This window comes from Agelaius phoeniceus, chromosome 10 (genome assembly GCF_051311805.1).
Source record: "Agelaius phoeniceus isolate bAgePho1 chromosome 10, bAgePho1.hap1, whole genome shotgun sequence".
NCBI classification, from domain to species: Eukaryota; Metazoa; Chordata; class Aves; order Passeriformes; family Icteridae; genus Agelaius; species Agelaius phoeniceus.
This window is the reverse complement of record NC_135274.1, coordinates 18,169,645-18,184,366: the sequence shown is the minus strand read 5'-3', so window position 1 is coordinate 18,184,366 and position 14,722 is coordinate 18,169,645. Positions and strand designations below refer to the sequence as shown.

The 14,722-nt window shown below is 44.5% G+C and overlaps 1 protein-coding gene across 3 annotated transcripts in view; it reads right to left on the bottom strand.

Moving 5' to 3' along the window:
• The window catches only part of DIS3L2 (DIS3 like 3'-5' exoribonuclease 2), a 180,146-nt gene that overhangs the window by 54,568 nt on the left and 110,856 nt on the right, over positions 1–14,722 (bottom strand). For all 3 annotated transcript variants that reach the window (XM_077184037.1, XM_054639416.2, XM_077184038.1), the window contains exons 13-14: positions 9,827–9,934; positions 6,121–6,354 (exon numbers count right to left, since the gene is read on the bottom strand). In XM_077184037.1, coding sequence (XP_077040152.1) covers positions 6,121–6,354; positions 9,827–9,934 — 342 coding nt within the window. The remainder of the gene's footprint in view (positions 1–6,120; positions 6,355–9,826; positions 9,935–14,722) is intronic.

Sequence of the window (14,722 nt, the reverse complement as noted above, 5' to 3'; positions counted from 1 at the left end):
TCCTCTGTGGTATTGCAGGGAAGAGAGGCTGAAAATCCTCCCTACTTTTCTGACACACCTTTGTACAGCTTTGTACATTTTGGGTACTCCTGCAGGAGAGTACCATTCCCCAGGAGGAAGCTGTGGCCTCAGATGCTCGTTTTGATGTATTAACTGGGGCTACACAAAAGACACAAAATCCCCAAAGGAAATTAATCTCCAAGTACATCCAACATTCCCTCAGCTGCCTTATGTATCACACAGTATAAGCAACTATCCATAATGATCATATAGCACCTGCTGTCCCCATTCTGGGTTTTGATGATGCCTCTTTAACCAGACATCAAAGAGAAGGAGCAGACAATGCTGGAATTGTGATAGGAAGTGAATAGTGAAAGCTCCTTGTCAGTCTGAGTTTCCATTTATCTCACAGCCCTGTACATACTGCCCACCCTGCCTCTGCTGGCATGTTCATGCACTTTTGCTGTAACAGCCTCTTTAGGAAGGTATCATAGCAGTTTTCAGGCTTTTACAGACGGGCATTTTGGATTTTCTCTTGCACCAAAGCCAAGTGCCCAGCCAGGTACCTACACCTCAACCTACCCTGATGGAACCAAATCCCAGATGAATTTGCTACTATCACATACCATGCAATGACTTTCTTTTTGAGACTGACCAAGAGATGCAGCCCCTGCTCCAGTCAGGGGCTGCAGAAAAGCCATTTACTCCTCCCTTCAACAGTCCATGCACTCAGTGTGCAGGGGTAGCACATACAGCAGCCTTGGACAGAAAACTTAAGGATCACTCCAGGGAGCAGTCAAGCCAGGATGAACCTTTCTGCCCCAACTGCATTTTAAGACATAAATTCAGAATATGCTATTAAAGAAAACACATCACATTGAAGTCTGTGCAACATTATAGCCCTTTTCTGTCCCATCTAAACACTTCTTCCAACCCTAAGTCTTCCATTCATATAGTAATTAACTGTATTTTGCACACAATGACTGTTTAACCAGAAATATTTATTACTTTCACAAAGCAAGAATAAAAGACGTAAATGCTTACTATACAGATATGAGGCAGGAAATATGACAAAACAATTTCCCATAATTATTTCCAGCAGTTGCTCATATTGGAAAATGTTAATAACGAGAGTAATTCATTTGTGGTTCTTGAGATTTACAATTAAACAGCATTAGCAAGGACAGCTGTCTAAAAATACATGTTTCTGTCCTATCCCATTAGCCACAACCAGAACCAAAATTTCCCAACATACAGTGTCACAGGCAGTGTCCCTCCTCCTCCTCCCTTTCCATGTGTGAGTGGCTTGCGTCAGCTTCTCAAAGCCATTTGCACCAAGTAGACAGACTAGGTTTTGAGGGCTTCAAAACCTATACAGAGCTGGCTACTAAATCCCAGATGTCACATACCGGGGTGGTTTGGAGCTGGCGTTCTGCACACATCTTGGTGTTTGGGACCTTTGTGCTTGTTTCCCTAAGTTTCCTGAAGCTCTATTAAATGCTCTCTTACTTTAGCAGTACCACCAGACTTAAATAAACAAAGCTATTCTCAAAGATCACTGATTTCCTTATCCTCACCAGCCATGGTACAAGACCATAGGTCTCCAGCGTTCTACAGAGCTACAACAATACACTTTTTACTATCTCTAAGTTACTCGAAACAATACAGACCCACAGGGAACAGCAAGCCTTGCTCACATGACAAGACAACGGCATCCTACACAAGCTGGGAGCAAGCAGAAATAAGAGGATTTCACTACCAATTCAACACTTAAATTCGTGTAACACTCTAATCTTTGTAATTTTTGCCCTTTTTTTCCTTCCCTTTTCCCACACACCTGCAAAGCTAAATGTCTGTATTGCAGAAAACAAGGAGAGAAGCTATTCTAGCAAACAATTCAGTGCCATTAACTAGTACAATGCAAATGCACTTTGGGTTGTTCTCACAAGGAACTTTGGTCAATGCTGATGTTTTGAGCACCCAGGTGTAAATGTGCTGGTAAAGGTAGAATCACTGGCACAACAAAAGGAAATGCTTAGCTCACAGAGAGTTGTCATAGAGACAGATCAGCATCCCGGGGTATTCTCATTTTAAAAAGGCACAGAAATCCTTTTTAACCTGTCTTCCCGTAGGCATCTGTCCTCGTGATTCATTTCTAAACTGCTGAGGCCAAAAGAGAACCATTTATCAGCACGTCTCCTCTAGGCAGGCTGGAGCTAAGAAGCTTTTCTGCAAACTTGATGGTTTTTGTTGAAAGCAAGTTTCTATCTGATTCTCTGGCTAGTGTTTCTAAAAGCTGTGGGCTGGGGAAGTGATCCAGCTTCAAAGTAACCTGGCCAGGAAAAAAAAAAAAAAAAGGAAAGCTGTGGGTTGTGCTCACTTTGCTTTTTAAACCAGGTCAGATCTCTGCTCCAATTTATAGACTGGCTACACCAGGAGCTGTGAGAGGACAGCACAGAGGTGGCATTTCATGGTCCTGTGCAGGAAGGAGGTGTTGGGGGGGGGAAGACAATAACGTAAATACCTGAACATTTTTTCTTAGTCACATACAAGACTTCTTGCCTTTGCACCTAAAAGCTGCAGCACCGAATGAGAAGGAAAAGAAATACATTAATCTCTGTCTGTGTGGACAAAGTTTCATAAGCTTCTTAGCTGTTGAAGGTGCAAAATCTTTAAACCTTTAAAACTCAGCTCAACTGCTTTTTGGAACTAGGAAGCTGGCAGGCAGCACAGGAAACCATATTCTAGGGGAAAAACCCCTATGGGGACAGCTGGATCCCCACGGAATGACAGATGTGTGGCTCTGGTTGCAAACGTGGTCCTCAGACTCAAGGTCCAATGCAGCAGGATTCCCTGCAATCCCAGCAGGATTCCCAGACCTCTGCAGAGGCATGAAAGGAACTGGAGAGTGGGGGGAAAGAGGGGTCACAGATATGTGCGTTAAAGTCATGGCCAGGATTAAACTAAAGCAAGAATTCAAAATTGCACAGCCCCAAGAGACACACACATACTGACACTGAACCCACAAACCCTAAGCTTTCCAGACTGTGTACTATCTCTGTAATGTCTCATGGTCTTCTGTGTGACCCAGATATGTAATTCCTAAGTTATTAAAATATATATATATCTGTATATTCTTCATCCGTTGAGCTATGGAGATTCCTGCTTCTAAAATTGCTGTTAAAAGATAAAACTATGGGCAAGCAGATGCTGCTCTCACATTAGGTCATAAAAATTCAGCAGTGACATTCAAAGAGGAAATATTCTTCTCACCCCAGCAGGACCAGCCTGACACTGCTGCATCATACTGGAGACAGCCTGTGTCACATCCAAGGAGCTCCCTGGCCAGCTGTTATAAAGATATGCTCATGAATTGCTTCATCTAAGAAATGTTCTTAGTTTTGGGGAATAAATCCTAAACTACATGGATACTATGGGACAGATCAGTATCAGTCCAAAGAGAAAACTGAGGCAGACAGGGAGAGCACCAGCCCAAAGCCACCACAGCCAGTGGCAAAGGAGGATGGGAGAGTCTTTCCCCCAGGATTTTCTTAACACCAACAGGAAGCACAGGAACACTTCACACTGAAAAATGGCAGGGTAGAAGTAAACAAAAAAAGTTATCACTGTTCAATCAGGAGTTACCCCATGGCAGAACTCTCAAACATAACACAATGTATAGGAAGAGGGCTCACATCCCTTGGAAAAAAAAGCACAGAAGTCATCCATGCTCAGCCACCCCCTCCCTCACGACTGTGGGATGATCATTTCCTTCACTCACATATTTATTTGGAATCCGATAATTCATTGCCCCAAGCTTCCTGCTGGAGTTTGTCTTCCATTGTTCAGGATTTACATGACTCAACAGGAAATCAGTGAGAGGTCCAGTGATTAGAAAGGTGTGTTTCCCATTTGTACCCACCCTCGCTTGCTCATTTGGGGCTGGAAGTGGGACATGGCACACAGCTGTGCCCATGGGAACTCAGGGAACTGGGGAAGCAGGAGTAGAGGAGTTTGTCCCCTTCTATTAAAGGACACAGATTGCTTTGTCCCACCATATGCCACTGGCCACCTCCCCAAACCTGTCCCTCACACACTGTTCATACTCAGGCCTTGGAGCAACCACTTCCTCCATGGGCTGGGAAGGGTGTAGTTTATCAAAATAAAGCTATCAGGGCAGTACTTGACTCCACTAAGTGTGGTGAAAGTGTCCCTTGATCTAAAATATGCTTCCTTCTCAAAGACCATTACTTTGACATTCTTGCCAGGGGAGAGAGATTCTGCACAGTATAAAGTGCCATTTGTGACACATAACTCAGTTTATCATGATGGTTGGGAACTAGGCTGAGCAGAATCAACGGCCTCTGGTGCCCTTAGCTGTGGTTTTTAATCCCAGTCTCACAAATGATACTCCAATATGTTCTCTTTAATGGCTCTTCTGTAGGAGCACAGAGCAAAACAAAACACAGCTAATCTTTTATGGGCTATCACTGGAACAGGATGCTTCCCTGGCCAAATCCTCCCATTGAAAATGTCACAGCTGGTTTAAAACATATTTCCCCTGAGGTTAGTTTGATAACAGGTAACTCAACTGAGGGGCACACAGCTAGCAGTCAGCACTACACTGTAACAGTGACTTGTGGAAGGCAGCTGGTGACCTTTCTGGGCCACAGCTTCCAGTCACCATGGACTCTTTTTCCAAGCCAGATACCTCCAGGGCTTCCCAGGCAGCTGATGTCGTGCAAAAGCTGTGATTTTTATGTTTCTCTAGCATTCAGGGTGTGCTTGGGAACAAAGGCCCAGTTTATTAACCATTGTGCACTAAGCCTCAAAGAAGGAAGTCTCTGTTCCAGAAGAGGTTTAAGAAAACTTCAAAGTGGAATTTGATTTCCAAAAATAGTTTTCAAATTAATTTAGGGGGACCTTAAGCAAATGTCCTTGCTCCAGGCTCACTTAAGTGTGCTGAAGCAGTCCTCTGAGACCTCCTACGACAGATGTAGGCAAGACAGCCCCAGACACTTCACTGCCTACAGCAGAAGGTTTACCCTGAAATAAAAACTCCTCTGCTGAAATTCAAAATACAAATTTGTCATTCTGTCTATCTTAGACATGGGGGAAAGCACATTGCCTCTTCTTCACAGCAGCTCCACCAGAATGTTGGGGAAGGTCACAAATTAGGGACACCTCTTGCTCCTGTTGCTCTGCAATGATTTCTCTAAAATTAGACTTTCCTGCAACTGGAGACAACACTACAATGCTGAGTAAAATGGAAGGGTTACAACATATGTCTTACATACAATAGCCCTGTTTACACCACTCCTAGCTTCTTTCTCAGCAATATCCTTACGTTGACTCACACTCATTTTGCAAAATGAAACAATAGAGCTTCCTTATATTAAAAGATTATTTTGTGTCCTGCTCAGGAAGACCACTGGGTTCTACAAATTACTGGAACCTCCTATCCAAAAAAAATATCAGAAGCCACCTCAGAGCAGCTGAACATCACGCAAAAGTATTTTTTGCTGTGATAGCCTAAAATATCTGGATCTCCTTGTAAAATAGAAATGACACATACCACTACTGATACAAGATTATTTAAATCATCCCAGACAGAAAACCTCCTCACTAGCATTTTTTCCTCTGAAACACACCCAACACTTACAAGTATTAGCTTAGATAACATTTAGTCATTTTCCCAGCACAGAGAACTGCTATGAAAGCTGTGGAAAACAAGAATATTGCAAGCACAGAAAGAAATGTGGAGGATGAGCCTTTCCCAGTGAAATGTGCACTAATATCTGAACTGCACGATAATGAACGACACTGTCATGATTTGTTTCACTGCATGAATTACTTACCCAGTCCAACAGGGTTTTAGGATTTTGAAAAATGTTGGAAAATGGATTACTCCTTAAAAACCAGGAATTTTTTTCTTTTCATCCTACTTACCGCTTATGGTACATAATTTGGTGCCGCTCTTAAGACAACATTGGCACTCAAACCTGCCTTTCCATTCCAGCCTTGATTTTACCCTTCAAGTTTTTAGACTGGCCGGGAAATCCTTAGAGAGTACAAGGTGAAATTGCTTTGGTGAAGCCTGAAGGGGCTGGACTCACCCACCTGGTCTAAGTGCAGGGCGCCCTCGGTGAAGCGCTGCTTGCGCAGGCGCTGCGCCACTCGATGCAGGTTCAGCACAGCCTCCTGGATCTCGGCTATCGAGTGCTGGGGTGAGACAGGGGGGAGCTCTTCAGGTGACAACACCTTCCCAGGGCTGTCAATCATGCTCTGGGCATGGTCATAGCTGAGCTTCACACAGGAGCAGATGACCGTCCTCCCAAACCACTCGTCAAGGATCTGCAAAATTGCCAAGTGGAAATTGATCTGAGGACTCATTCTTTCTGGTGCACAAAAGCTTGGGGAGTTGCACAAACACTGGGAGGAATGACAGCAGACTTCCCCACTAGCTGTGATCTCTGAGTGAACATCTTGTCCTACTGAGACCTTCAGGCCTTTTGCCCATGCAGATTCTCTGGCATCTAGTAAGGTGTATATGCAAGTAACAGGTAACAATGTATTGTGCACATACATAGGAGACTGCTTGGATCTGCCTCCTCTACCTGACTTCCCTCCTCCACAGAGCTCCAGGAACTACAGACCATCTGGGAGTTGAATCCAGTCTGTTGACTGACTCACAGGCTACCAGGTGCAGGAGTGACAACAGGCAGATACACACAGGCCAGAGAGGTTCTCCTGCCTAAAACACAGCAGAATGGCTTAAAGTCTGGCCACCAGGGCACGAGGGGCTGGCCTTAAAATCCTGTTTTCTGGAGTACTGCAAGAACCTGAACATCTGACTAGCACTTGTGAAAGTGCCTGAGTAGGACTTCAGTGGGTCTGGAGGAGAGATGGACAGCCACTGACCCCTTGCTTCTCTGATCATGTCCATGGTTCTAGGTCCAAACTCAAGCCAGGAACCTTTCTGGGCTTCCAAACTAATTTGGAATTGAGAGGAAAATATTCAATAAACTGCTTATAAAATTATTTTATTTTAAACCAGAAGCCACTCTCATTTAGAACTCCCTAGAAGAATACTAGTATAAAAGTAGGAATTCAGAATAATTTCCTAAAGCAGACAGGAAAACCTATTTTCAGCTGAGATATATAAAAGAATCAATCCAACAGCTCATCAAGGCAGTGATAAAGTGCCAAGGGACATGGGCAGAAGGATATTCACAAAAGAGCATTGGCATGAGGGCTCTGGAGACAGATGCAGTTTGTGATAAACCATTCAAAGCACAAGTGCCCAGAGAATGATTGAAGAATTGTAATTCTGCCTTAGCTGCCAGTGCCACCTTACCCCTTCATCAGCCCAACAGGACAAGGTAAATTCTGCAAGTGACAGAGTCCAGGGAGAAGGGCGAGCTCTCTATGACAGCCTCGTCAAGGACACTGCTTCAGAGACAAACCTTCCTCTTAATAGGAAGGGACTGATTCCTAAAATACCTTTGCTGCCTCCTTCCCTAATGCATCACAGATGTGCTGTATAACTCAGCACTCAGAGCTCTGAAAGTCACAGGGCTTTTAAGGTTATTTCTACTTTGAGAATACTTTAAAAGCAGAAATGCAGCAAGTAGTATCTTGCAATGTAAAGTGCTCTGACTATCAGCTCATGGTTATTCTCCATGTCTCTTCCTCTGTGCTGTGGAGAAAGAAAGGAAGAGAAAGCCAAAAATAAAAAAAAAGCTCTATGTCCAGCTCCAAAGCTGGAGATGTTGTGACAGTGGTGAGTGGTGGATGGTGGCAGCACCTGCTCTGTGTTCTGCTGCATCTGTTCAATGCAGTTCAGCTTCTTGTGGTGATGGGGGATGCATGTCCAGTAGGTCAGCAGCCCCTGCTGCTTTGGAAACCCCACCAGAGGAATGGGCAAGCTCCCATGGGCTGGCCCATGTACCATGCCTGAGAGATGGGCAAGGCACAGTGCAGGAGCAACATTTGGGGGTTGTGAGCTGGCTCCTAGAGATTATAATGATCAGCCCACAAGATCAGTCTGCAAAGTTTCCCCCATCACAGCAAACCTGGTGCACCCAGAGTCCACAAAGAGCATCAGCATCTAAAGGATTTCTAAAGTTATGATAAGGTTTCCCCAGTTCTGCCTGCTTTTGAGAAAAACCCATAGTCCTGAGCAGCATCCTGTCCTCACTGTCAGTGCTCTCAGGGCTCTCCACCAACAGCTGAGGTTCAAGGGCTGTACTGGGGCCTTTGACTCACCTCCCTTTCACCCAGCAGTGTCAGGGAGCACGTGATCCTGCTTGCACTGACATACAGGTATACTAACACCTAGAAATACCAGCTTTTAGAAGAATGCCCTCCTGGGCAAAAGCCCTAAAACCACTTTTCCTCTTGGAAAGAATACATTCTTCTCCAGCCTTCACCTGACATCCACATCAAGTGACCTCAAGTAAGACTGTAACCCTGAAAGGCCTTGTAGGAGAAACCAGTTTGCTGAGATGGTCACAGGCAGTTTGCTCTCCCAGGGACAGCATGGCCACAGCCCAGACCACTCCAGAGGTCTGCTCCCTGAGCTGAATGCTACAGCTCCTCTGTTTTCTCACTGGTCAGACAGGGCTGGACTAAGCAGTGCTCGAAACACAATGGATATATTGCATGGGACAAGAGACAAGATGTAATTAAAGGCTTATTTTAATTAAGACTTGACTTTTAGCTGTTCAAAGACAACTCAGAGTCAATAAAAGGTCTACCTAGTAGCTACTCTTAGAAGGTCTCATGAGCAATCATGCTGTTGCTACAGGAAGGTGAACACTTTTCACTGCAGACAAACACAACCCACCTCAGTGCCAGAGCAGGGATTCACTGCAGAAATACAGAATCAGGACTGCAACTGTATTTTGCTAAGGCACAAAGATAGATTCAGCATCCTTTAGAGCAGCTGGGACAATAATAAGGAGGTGAATCTTTGTGGAAAATTACCAAATTGGCACAAGAAATACTGTCTACAGAAAGACTTGTATATATAACAACAATGGTTAAAAAACCTCTGAGTATAAAAAGTGTATTTTGCACAGACTAAATAGTGCTCTGGCACTGCCAGTCTTTAGCCCTCCCTGATAAGTAAGGGGAGATTAGTAAGGGGACTCTGTGATCACCAAAGAGGAGATTTTAAGGTAACAAAGAGTGTGGGAGAGGAATAGGGAGAGAAATGAAGACCTGGGGAGTGGTGGCAGGCAGCTGAAGGCAGCTCAGTGCACCAACAGACAGCCTCCACAACTGCTCCCTGGAAATAACACATGCAGAGAGGATGGAGCCATGCCTTTGCTGAAGGGCTATCATACTTTATTTGGACTGATGTAATTTGCAGCTCTGAAGAGGAATTAAACAGTCTGTTTAGCAGAGAGACCACAGAGGCGCGGTGCCGCATCCGCCGCACCGTGCAACTGCCCGCGAGCTCCAGGCAGGCCTGGAGTCAGGGGCACATCTCATCCACCCAAAGCATTAGCTCTGAATTGCTGCTGGAGGTAAGACATTAAATGGTTGGGTGACCTGGCAAGGAGCAGGACATTCTCCATTCCTGAGACGCATACAAATGTTCATCCTTTCCCAGCCATGTTGAGAGATTATTTCAGTTAGAAATTCCACAGTATGTCTTCAGCAAGACAAGACACAGGGACAGTCCTACATCCTCCAGTATTGTTCACATTTCCTATCCACCTGAGTGCTGAGGGATGACATTTTTACCACTACAAGAGTAGGGGCTGGCCACGAGGGAGGACTGACCATTAGCAGGATGACTGCCTGCTGCCTAAGATACCTTGCCTTCCGGAGTCAATTTCCAAATCACAGAGAACGTCAGTCTGTCTTGCATGGGATTGAGACTGCAGAGCTCCTCACAGAGCAGCCTGGGAAGCATTGGGATCACCTGCAAGAGAAGAGAGCCTTGGTGAGACACAAGATTTTAGTGTGGACAAGCTTCCCTGACCAGCTGGTAAAGAGAAAATATGTTAAGCTGTCAGCATCACATTCTCTGTGGCAGGAGTGGCCACGTCACAGCTCTGGGATGCATCACCCATGCCAGAGCTGTATCACATGGCAGACAGCGTGCTGGCATGGAATGAGGAAGTAAACCAAATCCTCTGAAATGAGAGGATTTCAGACATGGCTAAGACCACCAATATCCACACCAGCCCCATCCCTCAATGAAACCAGAGGCAGTTTTAAGTCTCCAACCTAGGAATCATTCCCAGTGCTCCCCTCTGAAGAATGGAGTAAGCATCCTGGAGTAATCTGCATCCTTGGTTATGCAAACACTTACACTGCAACTTTTAAGGTCACAAAGTTTGCTCCGTTTTCCACTTTTTTGCCACTGCCGCTTTGGCACTGGGAAGAATGAGGAAGGGCACATCAGGAAATTTAATGTTGAAGAAACATGGTCCTGGCAGTCAGGAGCTGAAGAGGTTGGACTGGGGAACTGTGTTTCTTGCTTTCCCACTGAATACCACATAACCAAGAAGTAAATGCAAGTCTGCTCTCTGCAAAGCATAAATGAAACTTCTCCTATGCAACACAGGAGCTGTGCTTGGTTTCAAGATTGAATCATGCTTTACAGCACAGACAGGAACTTGTAGATGCAGGTGAGATAAACAAAAGTACCTGTGTTATGACTATTGACCATGCTGTTTGCAAATGGAGAATGATTACTTTATCATACTCAAAATTTGAACAAAATGTCAGCCAGCATAAATTTCTCCAGGATTTTTTAACCCATGTCCTAATTCTTACAACTAATCAATATTTCTGCTGCTGAACATTGAATTACCAAATTCCAAATTGCTCACCTGACTACACCAACAAAGCTAAAGCTTTTGAGCATATTCATGCTGGAGCAAACCTGAGTAGCTCCAAGTGTTTCCACCATCCCTGAGTTATTTCCTAAGTGAAGTCTGTATTAAAGATAATCTTTAGCAGCTGCTTAATGAAGCAAAACTCATTATTTGAACTTCACTTCTGACTTCCCTTCTCATTATTTACCTTTGTGAAGAAGCAATAATTGCCCTCAAAAAACCACTACATTACTCCTCTAGTTTATTTTGAGTGGCAACATGGAATGCTGCTTTTCAGAAAAACAGAGGGAAATGCTCTACTTGTGTGCCATAAAGTAATTTAGCTATTTAATTTAGTTTCCGTTTTGACTGCTCTGTGTGCCAGCCTGTAAATATAGGACCAGCAGGAAGCTGACTGGCATACAAATCCCAGCTCTTCCAAACTCTGACACCTATTTAGTGATTTCACAGATAACTTTTTCTACCTGGAGGCAGGAGAACCACTGTTCCTCAAAACAGTATGAACAAACAGTGTCAGGTGCCCATTTTCTCCTCAGGTGCACACACTTTACACTTACCTTTTGCTCTGAAGGAAAGACTTAAAATATTTAATCACATTTGTGGTTTGGCACCAGAAAATGACTATAAATCTCTTCTAACTGCGGTGCACACTAGTGCCAAAAGGTTAACTGTATGGTCTGGGGCTCTCAGGGAGTCACACTATGAATCAGCAGCCCTGGTTCTCCTGGGAGGTCACAAGGGCACAGCCTATGATAAGCTGTTTCCCACAACACAAAGCCGCCAACTCTGTTATTGCAGTTGCGAGCAGAGCGTTAACAATACTGCCACATTCATAACTCACTGCCCCGGTACGTGAGCTTGCCCATGCTGCCTGCAAGGACCCACAAGGGAATAAATTCAGTGTAAGTGATGCCAACTCATAGCAGAAAAGAGAGAAAATAGCTTTATAGACTCTAGGAAATCCCCGCCTGCCCAAGATCACCCATGACCACCTTAAGACCCCGAAGTTCAGGTCACAGTGAACAAAGTGCTGGCAATTTAATAAAAGCTCCCATGTCCTTTCCCACCCAAATTAAAAGCTGCTTTTCTCTCTCTCCCCAGCTTTGATAATCTGATAATGGCCTGTACTTACTGAATATTTGTGTGCCTTTGCACATCCTCTTTCCCTTCACATCTCCTGGAGCAATACCAGTTTGCTAGAAAAATGCCTGCATGGAACATGAAAGCCCATGCTCACTTTAAGTGTACTTGAGCAGGATTAATATCCAATTCAAGAGGCTGTAATTCAATGGAAGGGCTTTCAATGATGTGAAACACAAGCAAAGCTTTAACTCAGATCATAATTACAGCATGAAACACTTACCAAGCAATTAGCTGTAACAAATCTACTGTTAGGGAAGCATCAGCCTGTGTTACCTTTGTTTTACAGGAGAGAAACTTTAGGCGAAGTAACTTAACCTAAGCCATGGAGGAAGTCTCATGGGAGAATAAGAATGCAATCAACCATTTCCTGGGCTCAGCAAACATATACATAACAAAATCTGACCTTGCACTGAAGGTATTTCAATTTATTCTACCTTACTGAATCAAAAGAAACCTGTTTCCAACATCACAGCAGTCTTGGCTGATTGCCTCCTGCTTTAACATCACAACTCCTCTTCACCCTCTACAAGGAGTATAAACCTACTGTCACAAGGCACAGGAGTTTAAGCTATAAATACACACTTCCTTTTTCCTTAACATGATACAGTCACAGTCTGAAAGGATTCCCAGTAATTGCAAGCCCAGCATTTAACATACAAAGATGTCACAATTGTGTCACACTCAGAGAGCGAGATGTTCCAGGAGTGATCCCAGGGGCTGCCCAGAGGAACTCTGGCAACAGGATTATCTCCATCTCTTTCTGATAGAGACATGGGATGAGAGATTTCCCTAAGCACATCTTTAATGTCCAGATTTGCAAAATACCAGAGTTGTGTAGAATTGCCTTGAATAATCCAGAGGTTGCCCGGCACCTTTTTAATGCTCTGCCCTTCCAGTGACTGTCTGCCAAGAGCAGCAGTGGCTGCCAGCTGTCCTGTGGAGTGCCAGGGCATGCAGGAATCCAGCCAGTGAAATGCTGCTGAGGGATAGCACCTCCAGTGGGAAGTGGTTTCCTTGGCAAATTGCTACGGATGTGCCTATGTTGGGGATCACATCATTCAGCTTGATTTTACTGCAGATGGAAATCAAGTCACCTGGGCTTATACAGGGGTCATAAACCTGGAATAAAGGGTTTATAAATGTAGCTGAATCTAGAAATGCAGTTGGAGAGGCCCAGCAGGGCTAGGCAAAAAAATTTCACAATGTAAAAAAGGAGCTACACTCCCCAGGAAATCCTTTCTAATGAATATGTCATAGAAACCAGGGCTTGGGTGGTGAGAGCTTGTCTGGTTTGAATCCCCCTCTATCATTCAGGCTAATAAAAGACATCATCTCTCCCCACAAGCCTAGCAGTGCCCAAGAGATACTGGAAAGGGCACTTCTTTGAGTGGAAGGTTGATATCAATGCTGGCAGCTGCAGGTCTGCATTTCAAATCAAACCACAGACAGAGGATTTCTCTCTCCCTGTTTCCAAGTCCTAAATGCAAAATCTTCAGCACTACCCTTGAGACTCAGTGGTCCAGCACTGCCTGACAGCCTACTCCATGCTACTGGTCCTTCCTGCAGGCAGCCCCACATCCCAGAAAGCCAAACAATGGCTTCACTGGAAAACCAAAGTGAGAGAGGGCACTTCTGGGGCTGGGGAGGTCCTACACACCATCATGCTGGAATTATAAAACAGATGGACCTGTGACCATGGCTGGTCACACTGCTTAGCAGCTGGCTCCTCTGCAGGGGAAGATCCAAACCCCTGCTTGTGAGAGCCCTGGGGTTTGTTTTGCTTTATCTCTTCAACTAATAAAGTGCTTCCAGAAACCAAATGTGAGTTTCCAATCTCAGACTCATTCCTAGGGAGCTGGGCAGAGGAGGGAGCGAGCACATGCATGCTGAGATGATAAAAGTTCTTGTTCCCTATAAAATCAGAAACATCTGCTCCAGCCAGGACTAACTCATTGGCCAGGTTCAGAGCAGGTTAGCCCAGAGCAGCTCTGATCAGTGGACTCACTGTAGCAGCTTTTCAAGGAACAGAAGGGGAATACCAAAGGGAAAAAGGAACAAACCCTGGTCAAGCATAATCCCCCATCTTCACAAAGTTACATGAGCAGTTTTGCTCCCTTCAAACTTCAATCTGATGGCATCCTGCTTTGACTGCCCCTTAATTCTTGGGTGGTTATGACCACCACTGACTCCCAAGGTGATCCTTCTCCCACAATCAATCCAATGGGGAGGGATTGTATCAATCAAGAGTTTCCACTAGAGCTGGTAGGAGAAGGCTGAAGTTCAACAGTGGAGTGGGCTCAGCAAATCTCTTGCTTGTACACGAAAAGACACTCAAAGGAAATAGGCAATTTATTTATGAGGCAAGATTTCTCCTCAGGAGTTGTATCAACACTTTCATGAATTCAGAGTTCGAGCAACTCTTTGTTACTCAGCCTGAAATTATCAAAATATCAACACCCTGACAACCTGCTGGTGTCAAAAGTGAATGTCTTGAAGTCCTTGGACTCAACATGAAGACAGGCTTACAGTTCTGATCTTTGATCTCCAGTGTAAAATAGGACCAGTAAAATATTATAGGGATTTGTGGCTGAACTCTCAGTCAAGCTGCTTCACACCTAAAATAACACTGTGAGATGTGCCAAAAAAGAGGAAACTGTTTAGGTTTTCTTGCTTCTTAAAACCTGATACATTCTTATTTCAAAACCTTTTGACTTGTATTAAAT